This window comes from Marmota flaviventris, chromosome 9 (assembly GCF_047511675.1).
Source record: "Marmota flaviventris isolate mMarFla1 chromosome 9, mMarFla1.hap1, whole genome shotgun sequence".
Taxonomy (NCBI): Eukaryota; Metazoa; Chordata; class Mammalia; order Rodentia; family Sciuridae; genus Marmota; species Marmota flaviventris.
Window position 1 is genome coordinate 62,439,028 of NC_092506.1, and position 20,106 is coordinate 62,459,133.

General features: G+C 35.4%; 1 protein-coding gene across 5 annotated transcripts in view; it reads right to left on the reverse strand.

Annotated features, from left to right (window-relative positions):
- Positions 1-20,106, reverse strand: part of C2cd3 (C2 domain containing 3 centriole elongation regulator) — a 137,787-nt gene that overhangs the window by 73,837 nt on the left and 43,844 nt on the right. For all 5 annotated transcript variants that reach the window (XR_011708572.1, XM_071616479.1, XM_071616480.1 and 2 more), the window contains 8 exons: positions 17,747-17,901; positions 16,959-17,168; positions 15,943-16,055; positions 11,855-11,973; positions 9,641-9,763; positions 6,426-6,920; positions 3,412-3,563; positions 1,203-1,449 (listed from right to left, as the gene is read on the reverse strand). Coding sequence is in view for 4 of the 5 variants with exons in the window: in XM_071616479.1 (XP_071472580.1) it covers positions 1,203-1,449; positions 3,412-3,563; positions 6,426-6,920; positions 9,641-9,763; positions 11,855-11,973; positions 15,943-16,055; positions 16,959-17,168; positions 17,747-17,901 (1,614 nt within the window). In the remaining variant the exon portion in view is untranslated. The remainder of the gene's footprint in view (positions 1-1,202; positions 1,450-3,411; positions 3,564-6,425; positions 6,921-9,640; positions 9,764-11,854; positions 11,974-15,942; positions 16,056-16,958; positions 17,169-17,746; positions 17,902-20,106) is intronic.

The window sequence follows — 20,106 nt, forward strand, 5'->3', positions numbered from 1 at the left end:
AATCTATTGTTAGACACTAATATCTAACAAATTGCAAGGAAATGATTAGAGTTTATAACATACAAATACACAATAACCTGTTAATAGTTAATGGTTATTTCCCTGCTATAGACACTTAAATTTGCCATTCAAATTTAAAAACACGATATATTTAAATGGTGTGTAAATAGAGATTTGTTATATTTGGATCTTTAACATTCCCTGAAGAGCTCATGTGCTAGGCAATGAAGGAAAGCTCAGAGGTGACAGGATTAGATTATGAGAGCTTTAATGTTATTAGTAAATTGATATATTTGATGGATTAATAATTCGAATGGACTATTGGGTAGTAAGGTAGGCAGGTGAGGCACGGCTGAAGGAGGGAGGTCACTGGGGCCTCTGGCCCTGACCCCTTCCCTGTTCTGTCTGCTTCCTGGCTGCCATGAGTTGAGCAGCTTTCCTTCACTGTGCCTTTCTGCCACCATGTTCTTCTCACCTAGGGTACCGGAGCAACAGAGTCAGTCAACCATGGACTGAGACCACTGAAAACATGAGCCCAAATACTTTTCCTCCTCTAAGTTGTTCTTGTCAGGTCTTTTGATCAAAACATTGGAAAGCTAACATACTAGTAAGTAGAGACATCAAATGTCAGAAACAGTAGGAAGTGATCCAGTAAAAGGAAGACCTGCGTCTGAACCCTGATTCCCCCAGTCTTAGTTATGTGACTCTGGATAAGTAATGCTGTTTCATTATTAAAAAAGAGAATGACAATGATTTACCTCATTCAGTTGTTGGGGAAATAAACATGATAGAGAATGTCAATATGTCTTCTTAATTGTTTAGTAGAAAAGCAAAGTACTTCACTATAACTTTCCAACAGGGACTTAGCCAACAGAGTAAGATTTTGCTGACTTACAGCTGGGATGGCTCCCTTCTCCCTATTTTTGAAAAGTCAATTAAGTTAGTAAATTAAAGGATTAAGATTTGGTTGTCCAATTAGGTTTTCTTGATAAATTCAGGGAGCTAAATGGACACAGAACCATTTAAACCATGAGAAAAATAGCAATGATTCCTCTGATTTAAAGCAAGCACTGGAGTGTAAGCTATACTCTTTCATTGAACTTTCTACTGCTGAGATAAGAATTTGGGGCAATGCTTTCACTAAAATGTGCAAGAGAAAATGAGATTATAGTTATCTATGAAACATGGTGTTGAGTCTCTACCAGAGCAACAGATGCAACAGAAGGCTGGTCCAGGAAATGGGCTGGCCTAGGGCTGAAGGGAGGGAGTATTCCTTCTTCTTTCTTTAATCGCTGCAGTGCAATAATCTGATCTGAAGAACCCATGGCTAAAAAGACTCGAAGACTCCCATTTTGGTGGCCTGAGAACACATCAATCACAGGCATATAGCTGTCAACAGCAACAACTGGGTACTTGGCATCGAGAAGCAGGCGAGAAATCTTGGGATCTCTAGAGGGGAAGAAATTGTGAATGAACAAATAACAACTATCAATCATGTCAAGAGTTGCTTCATTCCTTACTTATTTTCTCAGTTTATTAAAAAGGATCTATACCTACAAAAGTAATAAGGTTTAAAAAAACTGTGGTTTTGTCAGTACCCAATGAAACTGAAATTACAAAGCAGGTTAAGTTCAAAATGCAGAATTTCAGGGCTGGGAATGTGTCTGATACTTCTCTGTATCATGGTGGCCTGAAGCCATGAAGTCTCTGATAAAACAGCATCTCAGCTGAGGCTTGCTGAATTGCATATTTTACAGGGAGGCAGTGTGGTCAACTAGGGAAAGTATGAACTTCAGAATCTGGTAGATAAGATTTTGATGTTACCAATGCTATCTGCCACCTACTAAGAGCTTACTATGCAGTAGGCATTTTATAGTATTTCTAATTCATCTAAGACTATAAAGGTTGATGTTATCCATTGTAAACAGAAGAAAAATTCAAAAAGAACAATTAAGTTACTTAACTAAAGATAGATAGGTAGTAATAGGAGATTGAGCTGGGATTCAGGTTTTGAACCGTTTGATTCTGAAGTCCAAATGCTCTTCATTATATCAGGCTGAATCTTAGCTCTGCCATTTACTTGTTGTATGACTTAAGCAATCAACTTAGCCTTTCTGAGTCTGATTCCTCATTTATAAAATGTAGGTAATTAAACTTCCGTCACAGGCTGTAGATGGGACTAAAATGAGATAACGTAAAATACCATCTATGATGCTTGACACATAGTAATGCTCTGTACTTGAGTAGTTACAATTGTTTTACTCTCTCAGTAAGGAATGAATCTTATGAAATCAGAAGTGAAGTGGAAGAAGATGAATACCAGATCACAACTACAAAATATCACAGTTACAGAAAAAGGAAAAAACCAAAAGCCTATGGCAGTCAATGGTATCAATGATTTCAGTAGTTTTCCTCAGCCTGGCTGGGTTTTACAATGTTACTATGGTAAGCACTATGTTGTATCACAAGTACTTAGTATTCACAGAAGGAAAATACATATATTTTCTCACTGAGTTCTCATAATTGCTCCATGAGAGAGATAAGGAGTCTATCATCACTCTCATTTTATAGATATAGAAAAGAAATCCAGAGAGATTCTGTGACTTTTCCAAGTCAAAAGACAAATTTTCGTATTTCTAAAATAGGGACAATGCTAATACTTCAAGAGGTTACAGTAAGGTTCAAGTCAAATAATGAACATAAAAGTATTCTTTATAAAATGTAAAGAACAATATTTCAAACACAGAAGAAATGAGAAGGCTGATAGGCAAGGGGTTGGGGCTAAAGTAATTAAACATATGCATTTTGAATAAAAAAAAACAGTCTACACTAAGGATAGAAACTTCAGGTTAGTCAATACTCTATCTAGATGTTAAAGTGAGGTACAATAATCAAATCTAAGGTCTAAAGCACAATACTAATTACAGAAATCTTATGAATAGTGGATATGAACCATACTGATATTTCATGACAGAAAAATAAGGTATTAGTTTTGTGAGCTGGTAACTTTTGGTACCAGAGCTTTCTGGTAACAAGAGTGGTCTTCAGAACCAGGTGGTCCAGTTCTAACCCTTCTACTCTTATAACATTTGAGACAAGAAATTTAACTTCTCTGAGTCTCTGTTAACTTGTCTGTACAATAGGGGAAATGAAAATACCTGCCTCAGAGGCTGTTATGAAGATTAAGTGACTTGATGTATGTAAGGCTCTTAGCATAGTGCCTGAAACATAGTAAGCAGTATTTGTACAGCTGCTTTACAATAGGAGCAAGAGCAGCAGCTGTGGTGAAACTGAGAAAGATCCTCCAAGGGATTACTGGGCTATTCATATTTGCAAACCAAAAGAATTCCTCTTCAGTCCATACAAAGTTAAAGATGCAAAATAAAGAATACTCCAAAAGATCCTATTTACTTGAATGACATGTAAAACTGATGGAGAGGGAGTTTCACCAGCCCGAGAAGCTTGTCCTGTCCTGGGCTTCGCACCTTGTTCCAAGTTTCAATTACCATCACATTGTTCTTAAGCCTTTCCAGGTACTTGGAAGACAGAGAGACAGGAATCACCTGGGGAGAAACAAGGGGGAAAAAGCCAATATTGAGACAAAGAATTAACTTTTACTTTAAAAGCATCTACTCAAAGGTGACTGCATGCATACATTCTGTAACCTCAACAGAAACACTGTCTGCTGTATAGATTAACACATAAAGTCCAAATCAGTTTGAGTTATCTGGTAACATTGCTCATATAGATGGGACAAAGAAAAGACTGCCACAAATGTCAAACATACCCAACCATTTCTAAGGCAAAGTGATCCACTTATAAATCCTCCTGAGAGAAAGGTGTTTTGAAACAGGATGGCAACTGTTTGGAAAAGGGCACTTTATCCAAGGATTGCCAATCCTTGTGCAGACAGCTCTCCTCAAGAAGTGTCATGGTAAAAGCAAAGTCGATTTCTTATCTGGATTTTCAATATAAAATTTTTCGAGAACTGGCTAGCTGGTAGTTGGAAGAGAAAAGATAAGTCATAAAGACAATCAGAAGATCTAGAGCCAAGAGCAGCTCCATTAAATTAACAGTAGAATCAAGGGACCACCAATTTGAAGAAACTTAAGCTATAGTGATAACTATAATAGTAGAGGGATAGCTCTAATGATGAAACCAACAGAAAACATGAGAAGCAAAAAGGGGTGAAACCAGACATAATATAAGGCATGATATGGTGGAATGCCAGCGTTGGAAAGCCCTGGGTTCGATCCCAGCATCAAAACAAAATATATAAGACATAATAAATGGAAGACAGCAGAAGCACAGATAACCAGAGTAAAGCTACTTTTGTATCCACATAAGATACTCTTATTAAACAAGTACATTTTTGTTCTTTGAAATTAACCACCCACACACAAAACCAACATAGCAACCTAGTCTTCAAAGAAGGAGGTTTCAGAGTAAGTTTCGAAAAGAAAGTAACCCTAAATTAAGGCTGAGCAGAGTTAACTAGATCTTAATGCCTTGCCTAATAAGTGTCATATAGGTTGAGGAGGAAATCAAGGCAGAAGGAATAGCACATGCAAAGGCACAGAGGTTGGAGGAGAGAATATTCAGGAAATGCTGGACTATCTAGAGTGAAGGGAAGAGTAGCAGATGCTGAGACTGGAGAAGTGTCTACAGTCAGTTCTTAAAGGGTCTTGGAGTCCATGCTAAGAATTAACATTCTTTTCTGAGGGCTTTGGAGAATCACTGAAAAGTTTTAAGCAGGGAAGTAAAATGTTCAGATTAGTGTTTTAGAAAGATCATTCTTGCTGGTACACAGAGAAAGAAATGAACAGGACCAGAGGGGTAAGAAACAGGCAGACCAATCTGAAATCTGTTTGGAATGAGGGTTGGGACCTGAATGGAAGCAGTGGCAATGGGATACAGATAAGGGGATCCATTTTAGAGATAATTGAGTCTGGAGTACCTATTGGAATTGGTGAATAATTATAGAAGAGTCAAGACAATTTTCAGGTTTACTTAAATTTCTGAGTAAATTATAAAATGAATTAGGACATTCATTTTAAGGAAGAACTGATTTGGAAGGAATAATAAATTCAAATTTGGAATTCCTTCTTTCATTTATACCTTCTTATTGAATATCTAGTACACACCAAGCAATGTGTTAGGTGCTAGGTGTAAAGTGCTTTTGAGACATGGTGATGACCAGCAGGCAGTTAGATACAGAGAGCTGAAACTACAGACACATGTGTGGCTTACATAAAGTGTAGATTTAGAAGCTATCTCCATAAAATGAAAGTTTAAGTGGAGGAGTAGATGTGAGGACCATGGGGAAAAGAGGATCAATTTGAAGACTGTCAGCAAGAATAATAAATGGGGGTTGGGGTTGTAGCTCAGTGGTGGAGTGCTTGTCTTGCACATCTGAGGCACTGGGTTCAATCCTCAGTACCACATAAAAATAAATAAACAAAATAAAATATATTGTGTTCATCTATAACAAAAAAGTAAAAAATAAAAAAGAGTAATAAATGGGAGCACCAATAGTTAAAGGTTAAGAAAAAGAGAGAGATACGGGAGGTGCCAGGCATTTCATGGTTTCTCCTGAAAAAGACTGGCTGTTGAGTCAGGAAGAAAAAAGTCGGAGTTGCAAAACCTAAGAAAAAAAGAATTTAAGCAACAGCACCAAATTCTACAGAGAAGTCAAATAAGATGAATACTGAAATAAGAGGAAGAATAAATGAGAGTTAGGAAAAATATAAATATTAAAAAAAAAGAGACTGAACATATAGGAGAGTGGGGAAGCTTGCCTAACCAAAGTTCTAGAGGAAGTAGAAAAAAAAAGAATCCAAAACTCTGGCAAAAGAAGTAGTGAGAGGGCTGGGGTTGTGGCTCAGTGGTAGAGCACTTGCCTGGTACATGTGAGACATTGGGTTTAAACCTCAGCACCACATAACAATAAATAAAGTATACAATTCAATGAAAAAGAGAAGAAGAAGAGGAGGAGAAGGAGGAGGAGGAGGAGGAGGAGGGAAGAGGAGGAGGAGGAGGAGGAGGGGAAGGAGGTGGGAAGAGGAGGAGGAGGAGGAGGAGGGGAAGGAGGTGGGAAGAGGAGGAGGAGGAAAGGGGAAGGAGGTGGAGGAGGGGAAGGAGGTGAAGGGGGAGAGGAAGAAGAAGAATAGTAGTAGTAGTGGTGGTGGTGGTGGTGGTGGGGAGAAACCAAACAAATTGAGAAAGAAAAAAAAAGAAATAGAAAAAGTTTTAAAATGTTGGCAATGTCTTTTCCTCTTTCCACTCAATAGAACACACCAGATAACCACAACAATCCTTTCCATTCTGAACATTCTAGATTTCTTTTAGATTCGAAGTATGATTTGGAAAACATTTATTTCCTGCCCCCAATAAACCCCTAAAAGATATGGAATAGACAAAGTTACCTGAGAAAAGTTAAAGACTGGTTGTGTTGTACCCCATACAGTGATAGATCTACTGACTTCTTCTGTGCTGAAGAGTTTGCAATTTAAATACACATTGCATGGTGATTGTTTCTCAGATTCTCCAGTAATAAAATCTTTCCCATCTGGCACCATTAATAGCACATGCAACAGCAAAGCATTTTCTTTTGTTGACATATCTGTCTGATTGACTAAATCATGAGAGGTTGGTACAGCCATGGAGGTTGAAGAATTTGGTACTATAGAGCTTGGTGACTTTGGGTTGGGAAGCACCAAATTCTGTGCTTCCTTTGTAGTTTCCTCTAGAATTTGAGTTAGAGTCTGTGAATTTTTGGTATAGGTAGTATCTTGGTTGGGTTCTGGCAGTATCTTATCTGGATTTGTGGAAGCACAAAATGGGGTATATTGGATGCTGCTATTTAACTTGGAATTGACACCAGTGAAATTCTTATTATCTATAACAAGCTCCATGGTTACCTATAAAACACAAAAAAAGAAGAGTCACTAAGAATGTCCTGTAGAACTGGAATCGGAATTTTGGAGCTGGAAGTAATGTCAGATTATTAGGAAATGAGTTAATTCATCATTTAATACCAACATAGGATGAATACAACAGACTGGACTGCACATACATTAACTTAGACTAAGAAAAACTAGGTAGATTATTTATCAATAATACTAGATGAGACCAGAATATTATCTTATACCAGGAAATAAGGAAATGCTCATAAAAGGATGGTGATGTGTTTAAGGGACATAGAATCTAGTTGAAGAGGCTTCTATTGGCTAAATCTAGGATAATTTGAGCATTAAAATAAATTATAGGAGTGGACTATAACCTATTGAATAATATATGAATCTGTGAGTCTATACCAATATAAAATTAATATGGGAGAAGGGACATAGTCTTTTACATAGTAAAATGTCAATTAACAGATGCTCAGAAAGAGCTGCAGATGTAGCTCTGTGGGAGTGCACTTTGCCTAGCATGTGCAAGGCCTTGGGGTTCAGTCCCCCGCACTGAGGAAAAAAAAATCACATAATAGTATGTGACTTGGGTAAACCCCACTAGAGGGGTATTCTACAAAATAACTGGCTTATGTACTAAAATATAAAGAATGACTGTGGAACTATTCCAAACTAAAGGAGATCAGAGAAAAAATGACAATTAAATGCAAATGATAATCCTAGACTAGAAAAAATATTCTGTAAAAGAAAATATAGGCACAACTGTGAAAGTATAGACTACAGATACAACGTATTATCAATATAACTCTTTGAGTATTATGCATGATGATGTCTTTGTTCTTAGGAAATACATGTAATGCATGCTAAAGAATCTAAGGGGAAATAGATATGATGCCTGGAACTTATGTTAATAATTTGGAATAAGGGTGTGTTTGTGTATCTAAAGAGGAAACAAAAGGAGAGAGAGAGACAGAAAAAGAGAATTATAAGACTAATATCACATTAAGAACTGGTGAGTCTGGGCAAAGGGCATGCAAGCTCTTTGTACTACTTCTGAAACAGTTCTCTAAGTCTGAAGTTATTTCAAAGTGAAACAGTTAAAAATACTAAAAAGTAAAAAAGAAAAAGGATGCAGGATAAGTAACGAATTTGAAGAACAGAAGTGGTCACTTGCTAACTATAAGAATAATTAATTATTAGGGATAAAGTGTTCTTACTGTTGCTTTTATTTGAAACCCATAGGTGTTACACACAGTTATTTTGCTCTATCAAATATAGCAGCAATCAATCTAGCACGGATTTCTATCAACAAAGTCAGGACAGAAAACAATTTCTAGTCCATCAATCCTTTTCATTATCCTTTTTAGATTTTATTGATTCATTTATTATTTGCAGTACTGGGGACTGATCCAGGGGCACTTTACAACTGAGCTACATCCTCAGTTTTAGTTTCCCAAGCCAGCCTTGAACTTGTGATATCCCTCTGCCTCAGCTTCCTGAGTTGCTGGGATAACAGATATGTGCCATTGCACAGCCCTTTTCAGATTTTAAACCTTGCACCAGGCAGAATGAACCAGGCAGGCAAAACATAAAATTTGGTTAGCAGAAACATAAGGTGGTATCATTTCCTTGCAATAATAATCATATAAGTCTTTAAAAGATTAAGTGGTATATATAAGGAAGACCAGGAAAAAGAAAGGCTTTCAAGAAGAGGAAGCAGTGTGAAAAAAAAAAAAAATAAAAATGGAGGCACGAATCTTCACAGTACCTTAAGTGATTCTTTACATAGTTTGACATGGCTACTGGCAGAGGATGAAGTAGTAGGCAGGTGTCACATTGTGAGCCTTATACTTTATTCTCTGGGTCACTTGGAGCCATGAGAATGTTTTAGGCAGGACTGTGAAGATTTTTAAAACTTACCAAGACACCAAGCAAAGCTGTACTGAGGCCATATATTCAAATTCTGCCACTTAAAAAATCTTGATGCTTCTGAACACAAGGAAAGGACCCTTTCTCAATTATATTTACTCCAATTTACATCAGAATTTACTCCATCAGGGCCACTGTTACTTCTCTCCTTGTTGACAGCCACAACTCTAGTCTAAGTCACCACCAATCATTTCTTTTTGGGACTAATGCAACAGCCTCTTCATTTCCCTTCTTTCTTACGGTCTACTATCCACACAAATATTTTAAAAATGTAAATCAGATGATGGCATTTCAGTGCTTAAATGTCCCTTCCTTGGCTCTTGGGCTAATATATAAACCCTTTACCTTGACCTACAAAATTCTGAATGATATAGCTCCTACCTGCCTATCCAACCCTACTTTCTACACTTTTCTCTTGCCTACTATCCTGTAGTAACATTCTGTCCTTTGATGACACAAAGACCAATTCCACTTTAGGACCTTCTGCATGTGTTATTCCCTTTTTTAGGAATGATTTTTCCTGTGCTTTTACTTTCTCCTCTCATTCTTCAAATTTCACCTTATATGTCACCACCTTAGAGAGAGCTTGCCTGACTATCAGGTACTACTTCATCCCAGGCATTCACTATCATAACAAATATCATTCATTTCCTTCATAGGACTTCTGTTGCCCTATCTCAATAGAAACCCCATAATAGGTAGGGATCATGTTTCCTTGTTCACTACTATATTCTCAGTGCTAGCCAATAAAACATGCTCAGAAAATACTTCTCTGACCTTCTGATTGTATATTAATGTACCTTTAGGGGGCCAATTGGAGTTTGACCATTTTCCTGTTGCACTGGAAGGTGGTCACTGAAAGAAAGCAACTCTGACTGAATGACAGCTCGCAAAGGAAGAGCTGCAGATCCAATGACTTCCGGCTGAGGAAAGTAGGAAAGAAAAAGCTTAGGTTAAAGAGGAGCCACAGGGGATTTTAACTGGTGGGTCAACCTATGATGACTTATAAAAGAACCCATGTTTTATGAAGTACAAAGATTTATTCCTCGACTGAGGCAACTCTATGTGGGATCCCATAATCTGTCATATTTTGGTCCCCCTTCTGGGTTTCCATATTTCTTCCTTCCTCTGGAAGATTGTAGAGGATTTCATATGCTATAAAGAGATTGGAAGGTTATCTTTTTCTGATTTTAAGAGTTCTTTTTTATTTTTTGGTGGTGCTAGGGATTGTTGAACCCAAGGCCTTATGCATGCAAGGCAAGCACTCTACCAACTGAGCTGTATCCTCAGCCTTGATTTTAAGAATTCTTTACTCAGGGCTGGGGTTGTGGCTCAGCAGTAGAGCACTTACCTAGCATGTGCGAGGGCCTGAGTTGGATCCTCAGCACCACATAAAAATAAGTAAATAAAATAAAGGTCTAAAAATTAAAACAAAATTCTTTACTCAAATGTCCAACTTTGCTATTAAAAATATAAAACAAAATTTAGATGGTACAGCTTTTGCCATTAAAGCTAAGAAAATTATAAAACTTAGTAATTATCAAAGCTATGGAGAAACAAAAAGCTTCCATATGAATAAAACTGAGAATATAAACTGGCAACATACTTTTAGACAGCAAATTTGGTAGTTAATAAGGAAAAGCTTTGAAAATTCATATTTTTTGGCTCAGTAATTCCATTTCTGGGAATTTATACTAAAGAAACAATAAAGATACGTAAACAACTTATGCATTGAAATATAGGTTAAAAATTAGAAATAATTTAAGATACTCAACAATCAAGAATTACTAAGCTAATTATAGCATATCCATATAATGGTATGATATGCAGACATGAAAATGACATTCACTAAAAGTTTATAATAATATGAACAACATTGCTACAATATTTGATAGAAGTAGGATATTAAATCATATGTGTGTATATATATAGAGATAGATAGATATAAAGTCTTTGAAAGTATTTATAATTATGTGGAAAACATTAAGTACATTCTTTTGAAGAAAAATGAAACAAACAAGGTTAAATGAGAAAAAAGGCAGGATAAAAACTGCAAATGATAACACTATTTATTTGAAAAAACAAGATACACATAAATGTTAATGGTTATTTCATGGTGATGGAACTACAGGCAATTTTGCTTTTTAAAAACATGTATAATTCTCTTAAAATTAGAAAAAAGCCATTAATTAGAGGAAAATGATTCAATGTAAATATATCAAAACATTAACAGAGATTGTTTTAAGGTTGCAGAAGCATGCATTTCCACCCCCCTTCTTGTTTTGCTATCTTTTACAAAGAACTTGTATTATTTATATCCCCTGAAAAAAACAAACCAAAGAAAATAAGTTGCTTTCTTCATGCTATCCATATACAAGATGAGGTCAAAAGATTACAGGCTACCCTTTCACTAAAAGAAGTAAACATGGCTCACATCATAGTTTATTGATTTATGTTAGCTGTAGTAGATTTATAAACTTGGAATTAGTTAGTCAACATTTACCCACAATTATATTATTATGGACATGAGCAAGATACCTTAGGTATTCTACCTGCAAACAGGAAGTAGAACTTCAAATTAAGGCTAAATAACCTATATCAATACAGTCACTTCCCTACAATAAGGGAACACAGTAAAAATGTTAAGAATTTAGAATCTAAAGACAAAATACTTGGGTCTTGGCTGTCTTTTATGAGGGTGATCATAGACATGTCACTTAACCAAATCTCAGTTTTTTTTAATCCACAAAATGAAGGTAATAATACATCTAATGCACAGAGTTATTGTGATGATTAAATTTGATAGTTTGTATGGAGCCTATAACCATAATATCTGGTCTATAACAAACAGCAGAGAGTAGTAATAATAACAATAAATAATTATTATGATATTAAAAAGCATTAGTGTACCTTGTGCTTAGAGAAATTCCTAGCTTAAATTGGAAAATAATTTTAAGTATACTCTTATTCTCTGGTGTGAATGGTGAGGCAAAGGTCAAGATCACTCATAATACCTTTTTCTGTGGCATTTTCTTTGCATAAATTTGGAAAGTGAGGTTAGAATTCCACCAGTGTTCTATCATGGGGCCACCAAACTGTATTGGAAATACAAATCGCTGCTGGAATTTCACCACTGTAAGGAGAAACACACAGAGGCACACCATTCAGCCGGAGCCATGATTAATCCATGCCTTGACATCACCCACCTCCCTTTCAAATCTAATTAAAAATCTCTTGCAGGAATCTAGTCAGTATGATTTCACAGAATGTATTAGGGTTTTGGAATTGAAAGAGCAGAGACAAAGAGAAAACCCTTTGTATAGAAACAGCAGAGAAGCATGCTGTTGTTCTGTTTTATTATGAGAAATGAATGCCAAGTACATGAGCACAGAATGTATAAGGAGATATCCGTATACTTCACTATATTTAGGGTAATATGACGGTTTTTAAAAGACAAGTTGGTGGGTAGTATAATAAAAAAGGGGAGCTAGCTTAAAGTGAAACAATGAGAGATAAATAAAGCAGAAGAACTGAATATAAAATGATAATAATAAAAATGAGTTAATCTGCTGGCTGATAGGACACTCCCACTGTCACTCAGACAAGGTATTAGGTACTGATGTTACTTAGTCATGTTAGGAGGAGTAGAGTCCATCTCTTAAATGGAAAGGAAGGGTTTTCTGCTAACAAGTGTAAATGGGATGAAGTGTTGGTGGTATTTTAGTTTGTATTTGTTGCTATGGGGCATTAACTGGTAAAAAAAAAAAATCAGAATTTAAAACTAGAATCAAAGGACAGTGTTTAAGTTTCACTTCTATTACTTACTAGTTACCAACTCAGCAACAATTTATCACCTGTAAAATGATCTTCCTGTTCATTTATTTATAAGGTCCTTAAAATGGATACCCTCACAAATAGCCCAGTTATAGAGAATTTGCTACCAATGACATTCATTCAAGTTGCTCATTTTGACATACTGATCTTTCTATCCATCTCTGGCCATCTTTGTTCTCTCTCTTTTTTTTAGGGAGGGGAGGGTATCTATTTTATTTCACTTTTCAGGTGGTTAAAATTGAACACATAACCATAGATAGCAACTTTTTAAAGGCAGTGTTTCCTAGCAGCAGCTGGATCTAGCCTGGCCAGCAGGAACCCTTGCATTTAGCCTTGTGTGTATACTTCTCTTCGTATTCTTGGGCAGGATCTGGGTCTTGCTATCTGGATCCACACACAGAAAGTATGAACAAAAGTTCTGGGCCCATGAAGCCCACATCCATTAGGAGATTAATTTCTCTTAGTGCTCTACCAGGGGGAAGGGAACAAAGAGAACACCTATACTTCATTTGTGTGCTGGAAAGATCAACTGAGGTAATAAATGAAAAATCTTTAATGTATAATCAGAACTCTATCTCAACTTGGTGCTTCTAAGATTTCTTCTTACTACCAAGGCATATTTTTATAGTATTACTGTATTTCTCATATAGTTTGTTTCCACCTGCAAACAGGAAGTAGAACCTCAAATTACGGCTAATATAACCTATATCAATACAGTCACTTAAGGTTGTTGTTGTTATTATTATTATTTTACCACAAAGTAAGTTAAGGTGATAGTGGAAGAAGAAATTCAAATACATAAATTGCTAATAATGTCTCAGACAAGATTTTTTTTAAGAGTTGGAAGAGATCCTGAAAATATCTACAGTCCATTCTATATTATTGAAAGATGACAAAGTGATTTTGCCAAAGGTCACATAATTAGTGTGGTATAATCAGAAGTAGAACCCAGTCTTCCAAATCCTGGGTCAATGCTTATTGCATTTTTTCCCAAATGATCGTTCTCAGAAGGACACAGGGAGAATTCAACCACTGTGGTCAGAAATTAAAATAATGCACGAGAGGCTAATTAGATTAAGAGAAAATGACTTAGAATCAAAACAGTTCTAGGTTCTATTCGACCATACCAGCTATGTGTGTGGGTGGGTGGGGGTTGTTACTGTAATGACTAAGTGGTTAATGTATATAACACAACTGAGTAGAATTAGTGTTCAATAAATATTAGTTACTATATAGAGTTTATTATATAAACTCTACTATTTTAGAGCTTAATGCTTTTACATTCATTATCTTCCTTGATTGTCCACTAATTCCTTGTGTGATTATAGGCAGTCTTGGCTTTGTAGACACTATGTTAGCTGAAATTTGTGCAAACCAGAGTGGTGTCCTTGCTTTTGCATGGTTCTATGGCAACTGAGAACTCAATTTCAACTGGCATGAATTTCAATGAACACTATAGAAGCAAAATGAGAACTGATATATTTCAATTTTATAGATGGGGAAATCAAGGTTCAGAGAAAATTTAACAAATTCATAAAATGTTATTTAAGTGGAATGAAGTAGAAGGAAAAGCCCTGAGAAAAGGTTTCAACATTTTTCTTTGCATATGGAGGTTTGATAAAAAACATTTGAGTTGTTAGACTACTTGCCTTGCATGCACGAGGCCCTGGGTTCAATCTCCAGCATCACAATAAATAAGTAAGTAAGTAAATAAATAAATAACAACAACAACAACAAAAATAGTTTAGCCACAATAAACATGCATACTTTTAGTCAACAGAATTATTTATACAGGCTTGCGTGCTCTGAACAAACCCCCAGGACAGCTTCTACTGCTGTTAATAAAAGGATACAGCCAGAAAGCAAGCAGAAGACAAATTTGAAATGCCCTAATTCTCCTTAAGGTGATGGGGAGGGTGAAATAATGTGGCTTAGTAAAAGAGTATATTATATTACTTTAAGGCTAAATAAGTGTTTATTTTAAATATTCATATTAGATATACTTACGCCAAGTGAGAAATTATGCACATAAAATATTATTAAAATATTATTTTTAACAGAAAAAGGTTGAAATAACTTAAATACTGTTCAAATAACTTAAATACTGATCATATTTAGGGCTGTTTCAATTATTGCATAGCAGCAAAATGGGATAGTATGTAGTCATTAAAGGAATGATGAAGCTCTTTATGTTCCAATATGCAAAAATCCCTAAGCTATAATGTCAAAGGCAAGCTGCAGAATGGTGCACATGGTACTCTATCACTATCACTTACATAAAATGGGGGTAGGGATAGAAAGGAATCAACACATTTGCTGATATATGCAAAAAATAGCCCAGGAAGCGTATAAAAGCAACAATGTTGTTTGCCTATAGAAATGGAACCTAAAAACTACATGAATGGATTATCTAGCTCAAAAAGCAAATAAAGCAAAATAAAATTTAAAAAAATCTAAAGTTATTATAGGAAAGTTACTTGAATGTGGAGGACAGAACCACATTTTTTGTTTCTCAAACCATCTCCCAGAGAAGAAATTTAACACTAACAAACTGTTCGTGGATTAAACTGAAGAGCCAAGGCAAAGATATTCTCAAACTATGTTAAAATAAATGATTTGTGGGCTAGGGTGGAAGCTCTGTGGTAGAGCACCTGCCTAGCATGTGTGAAGCACTTGGTTCGATTCTTCGCACTGCATATAAATAAATAAAATAAAGGTCCATTGACAACTAAAAAATATTAAAAAAAACAGTTTTAATTTTGGATTGCAGGAACATGTTTATTATAATATCCTTTTATTTTTCTATACTAGACATATTTAAAGCAAAATAAAAAAGAAGATAACAACAGAAGTACAAGCAACCAAGAAAAAAATAGAAAAATTGGATTATGTGAATATTAAAAACAATTCTGCAATATATTAAATTATACATGTCAAATGAGTGTATGGTTTGTGAGTTGTATCTTTATAAAACTGTTTTAAATGAGGAAAGAAAAATGTCAACAGTTGAAAAATATGAACTAAGCATCAGATGTTTTGAGTTTTAGTCTCAGCCATGTTACTGACCTGCTACGTTAAATTATGAGTCAGTGTACCACTGAGCCAGTTTCTTCACTTACAAAATAAATGAGTTAAAGAAGATTCACTTCAAAATTCTTTTTAGCGTTAAAATTCTATAGCACTACAAAAGTCAGGTAAGTAATTAGGGGTTCAAAAATTCTTTCAGAGTCAAAATATTTAAGGAGCTGAAAACCAGTCTATCTCTTACTTCCATCTGTAATTTTACTGGAGGCAAGTCGAACAACTTCAGTGATCAAAGCCGTCTTTTCCAATCCACTTTTGGAAAAACCCACAGGAAAGTGATATTCCACAAAGAAAGTGCTAAAAAAAGAAAAAAGGTGATTAAAAAAAAAAAACAAATAAGAAATGTATTTTCTATTTATGAATCTACACATCTTGGAAAGCCTATTTTCAGGACTTCTGATCACCAGAAGCTGTACCTCTTTTCTTCAAATCTTTCATTAGTCTGGTCATGTGGAATGAAAGGCTTGCTTCCACAGCACTTTCAATATGAAACATCTACTCTGATTTCTAAGGCCCTATTATACACAGTGATTTTTTTATTTGTTCTTTTTTAGATATACATGACAGTAGGATATATACATGAAAAGTATAACTTATATATATTACACAAACATGAAGTATAACTTACTCTAATTAGGATTCTAGTCTTGCGGTTGTACATCATGTGGAGTTTCACTGGTCATGTATTCATATGTGAACATTGGGAGTTATGACCAATTCATTCTACTGTCTTTCCTATTCCCATTCCCCCTTTCCCTTCATTCCCCTTTATCTAATCCAATGAACTTCTATTCTCCCCTCCCTTTCTTATTGTATGTTAGCATCTGCATAAGATAGAGAATATTTGGCCTTTGGTTTTTGGGGATTGGTTTATTTCATTTATCATAATAATCTCCAGATCCACCATTAACTGGCAAAAGTCATAAAGCCATTCTTTTCTATGGCTGAGTAATATTCCATTTTATACATAAATGTTGTCTTTTTTTGCTAACTGTAAGATCTATAAGAACAGAGATTGCTTCTTAATTTTCTTTATTCCCAACTTACCTAGCATAGTTCTTGGGACCTAGTGGGGATTCAATACATTTATATTGATTAACTGGTGGAGATGAAAACACATTACAAATCATAAAGTGTTATACAGTTATCAGTCATATTTTCCAAAAATATCAAACTTATCTTCTCATGTTAGAGACATACCGTTTTTTAGCTATTGTTAGCTTAGGTGGTCTCCCAGTAAGGCTTTTTTTGCCAGGGGTCACCTGGGGACTATCTGGAGGAACTCCCATTGTTTCGATGAACATTCTGACTGAATGTATTCTTCCCAGAAGGGCCAGTCTATCCACACTTAAGGTCGTCACTTGGGTATCTTCTGGAGTTTCAGAGAGCATCTGTTGTTCAACCAAATTTCTACAAGGAAATCATATAGACGGGCATGCAGACAGTTAAAGAGACCCAACATGAAAACAAACTAGCTTTCACAGGCAACAGGTAGGGCAATAAGTAAATTAATTCATAAGTGGAAATGGCTTTATCGGAATTTTGGTTCTAATCTACAACGAAAGAAATCTCAAAAAATGTAAAAAATTCTTTTAATAGTTGATCTCCACATAAGTGTAAAAAATGATGTTATAGAATTAAGTTTCTCTTCTTTTCCAGAAAGGACAGAAAATTTATTCTAGCTATCCACTATCCTAATATAACTACTTTTGTCACTTTTGTGTATTCCTTCTCATTTGCTTTCCTTATTTTTCTACATAGGTGTGACCACAGTACATATACAATACAGTATTGTTTTCTCCCTTAACCATTTTAATTGTACCTATCTTTTCATATTATTAAAATTTTAAGGAACACAATGTTTACTGAGTTACTGTAACAGTCATTCTGATAGTGCTGGGTAAACACAGGTCATCACTTGAGGAGATCTTATGGAAATAATCTTCCTTTGCTTTTGCCTGTAATCAAACATCCACAGAGAAGCTCACCTATTTTTCTTGCCTGGTGCCTTCTTCTTTAGCTTCTGATCACTTAACTCCAGGACTTCAGAAGATCTGCCAAGAGCTTTTGACTGGTTCATATTTTTAGAAGGGACAACATCATCATCTTCACTGGGGAAATCACTGATACTAGTATCGGATTTCTATGGGAAGAAAATCAGAGAGAGACACTAAAAAATGATTGTTGTAAGAACAGCAGTAACAAAACATTTCTCTAAAAGTAAGTGCGTGCTTCCTTGAAATACATAATTATGTTACTGACATTGAGAGTAGAGACATAATCTCTTATTTCTCCTACTTATACAAAACTAAGCTACAGTTTAGCTCAAAGTAAATAAATCAAAGTCAATTCTTCTTTTAAATTCTTAATAACATTGACCACTATCTATTGACTGGCCACTATGCATTTGGTTTTATGCTAAATGCTGAATGTATATTTCTAATATTCACCACATTCTTACGAGGTACCCTTATTCCAATTTCTACAATTGAGAAAAGTTAGGCAATTGGTTTATGATCTATAGCTATAAGCAGCAAAGCCAAATTTTGATCTCCCTGGGTTTCAAAGTCTGTATTTTTGCCATACTTTGATACCAAATGACTGGTACAATGTCACCTAACTGGATGCAAAGACTCCCTTTTATTTATTTATTTATTTATTTTTAACTATCCATACTACAAATGATTCATTCTTCTTCTAATCTTGCTAAGATTAATATATTTACTATATTTCACAAATTTCTTTAAGAGGAGCTAAATCCCCTGTGATTTTTATTGTGAGAAAGGATTCTACTGCAACGGATTGATTAGCTTCTTTATCACAAAATGGAAAATAGAATGACATAATGGTTATTTGGCTTCAAATTTTAAAGCATAAAGCTTGTTAATACAAATTTAGGAGAGCAAATCAAAGCCATTTTAAGCCTATCATCTTCAATTTCCATTTTTCAGCTTCTCAGGGTGTATCATATATTGACCTATAAGGGAACAGATTAATTCAAATAAGCATGCTAAGAATATTCTTCTAGAAAGAAATACAACTTAAGTGGCAACTTTTATCTATTTAATTTTTAATCAATTAATTAATTAACTTATAGTCCTGGGGATTAAACACAGGGCCTTGTATATGGGCAGCAATGGCGCTGCCACTGAGCTACATCCCTGCCTGCTAAGTGGAAGGTTTTTAAAGATGGTCTTTGACAGGACAATCAAAATCTAGATAGGTTTACAGGCTGAAAGAAATTAGAGTAAATATACACTAGACTGTTCAAAAACTAAAACTTTCAGGAACCCAAGACACAAGATAATAATGTTGAATTTCTATGTTATTTGATATAAGTATATCAAACACTGACTCTGGGGGAGGACATGAGTATTCTAACTTCTGGGTCTTCCCATTGCCTCATGGTCAACTGGTTTTCTCTTTCTTCCAGTTCACCAACATTTTCTTCTCTTTTTTTAAAATATTTTTTAGTGTTGATGGATCTTTATTTTATTCATTTATTTACATGTGGTGCTGAGAATTGAACCCAGTGCCTCACACATGTGAGGCAAGCACTCTACCACTGAGCCACAACCTCAGCCCCTCCACCAACATTTTCTAAAATTATTTTGTTAAAATAGCATAGGGAATTACTTAGCACCATTCATACATTCATTTATTTCACTAAGTATTCACTAAGTGAGTACTCATTATCTGTTAGGCCTTTGCTGTACTGGCAATACAAAGATAATAAAGATGTGTCCCTGTTTATGAGGCACCATATCAAACAATGTGGTAAAAGCTATATCAGCTGGGCACCGTGGCACATCCTGTAATCCCAGCAGCTTGGGAGGCTGATCATGAGTTTAAAGCTAGCCTCAGCAAAAGCAAGGCACTAAGCAACTCAGTGAGATCCTATTTATAAATAAAAGATACAAAATAGGGCTAAGGATGTGGCTCAGTGGTCGAGTGCCCCCGAGTTCAATCCCCGGTACCCCAAAACCAAAACCAACAAACAACAAACAAACAAACAAAAAAGAATTATACCAGAAGTATATGTAAGATATTGTGGGCATTCAGGCAACAAATTTTGTTCAGGGGAGTCTGGAAGGTTTCTGCAAAGAGGTGATGAGTTGATTCTTAAAGAATGAAGTTTACCAGATGGGTAAGGCTATTTCAGCATTCACAGTAGAAGGTTTAATACCAACAAAAAATATGGAGACACAAGAAGAGCTAGAAAGTTTGAAGAATGGGATGAGATTCTAGCTAGAGTCTCCAATTGGTAAAGGGAAAGTGGGAGATGAGGTTAGGGAGGTAAGTAAAGATGAGGTTAGGGAGGTAAGTCTTATACTGCTCAAGACTTATG